This window comes from Chlamydomonas reinhardtii, chromosome 14 (assembly GCF_000002595.2).
Source record: "Chlamydomonas reinhardtii strain CC-503 cw92 mt+ chromosome 14, whole genome shotgun sequence".
Classification (NCBI taxonomy): Eukaryota; Viridiplantae; Chlorophyta; class Chlorophyceae; order Chlamydomonadales; family Chlamydomonadaceae; genus Chlamydomonas; species Chlamydomonas reinhardtii.
The window spans coordinates 3,528,121-3,528,843 of record NC_057017.1 but is presented as its reverse complement, the minus strand read 5'-3'; the positions used below and the strand labels follow the sequence as shown (position 1 = coordinate 3,528,843).

At 70.7% G+C, this 723-nt stretch overlaps 1 protein-coding gene across 2 annotated transcripts in view; it reads right to left on the bottom strand.

Annotated features, from left to right (window-relative positions):
• The window catches only part of CHLRE_14g630895v5 (uncharacterized protein), a 10,086-nt gene that overhangs the window by 7,231 nt on the left and 2,132 nt on the right, over positions 1 to 723 (bottom strand). For both annotated transcript variants that reach the window (XM_043070396.1, XM_043070395.1), the window contains exon 4: positions 179 to 709. In XM_043070396.1, the coding sequence (XP_042917068.1) occupies positions 179 to 709 (531 nt within the window). The remainder of the gene's footprint in view (positions 1 to 178; positions 710 to 723) is intronic.

The following is a 723-nucleotide window of genomic DNA, read 5'->3' as shown; positions in this document are numbered from 1 at the left end:
AGCGCCAATCTGCCAGACCCCCTGCCTCAGCCCCCGTGCTCAGCCCCCAAGCCTCCCTCCCGTGCCTCCCTCCCCAGTCCCTCACCTCCAGCCGCCCTGCCCCCCCCCTCACACCCACCTCACACCACTTAACTAATCATGAATGTAACCCCCCTCTCACACGTACCCAGCCCCGCACCTCAAGCCGCCCTCCCAGCGCCTGCCTCACGCCGCTGTGTGCGCCGTCCGCCGCCACAAGGTACCGACACCGCACACGCACCGCCTGATGCGGCTCGGCACTGCTGCTACTGCCACTGCTACTGCCACTGCCAATGCTGCTGCTGCTACTGCCACTGCCACTGCTGGGACGGGTGCTACTGCCGCTCAGGTCCACCTCTATCTCCACCTGCGGCGCCTGCGGCGGCGGGTCTCCGGCGGTGTGTGGTGGCGGCGGCGGCAGGATGCGCACGGCACGAAGCGCCGCGCCCCAGCTCACCGACCGACCCGGACCCACCGCCGCCGCCCCGCTGCTACTGCCGTCGGCGCTGCTACTGCCGGGTTCCCCCGGCCCTCGCCCCAACACGGTAATCAGCGGCCCGTCGCCTCCGCTGTCGCCTTCAGCCACCCCTGCTACAGCCGGTCTTGCCACCGCTGCAGCCGCCTTCTGGCCAGCTGCTACAGCCGCCTGCGCACCCGCTGCTGCTGCTACAGCCGCCGCCTGGTCCTGGCGCTGTAGCACCAACC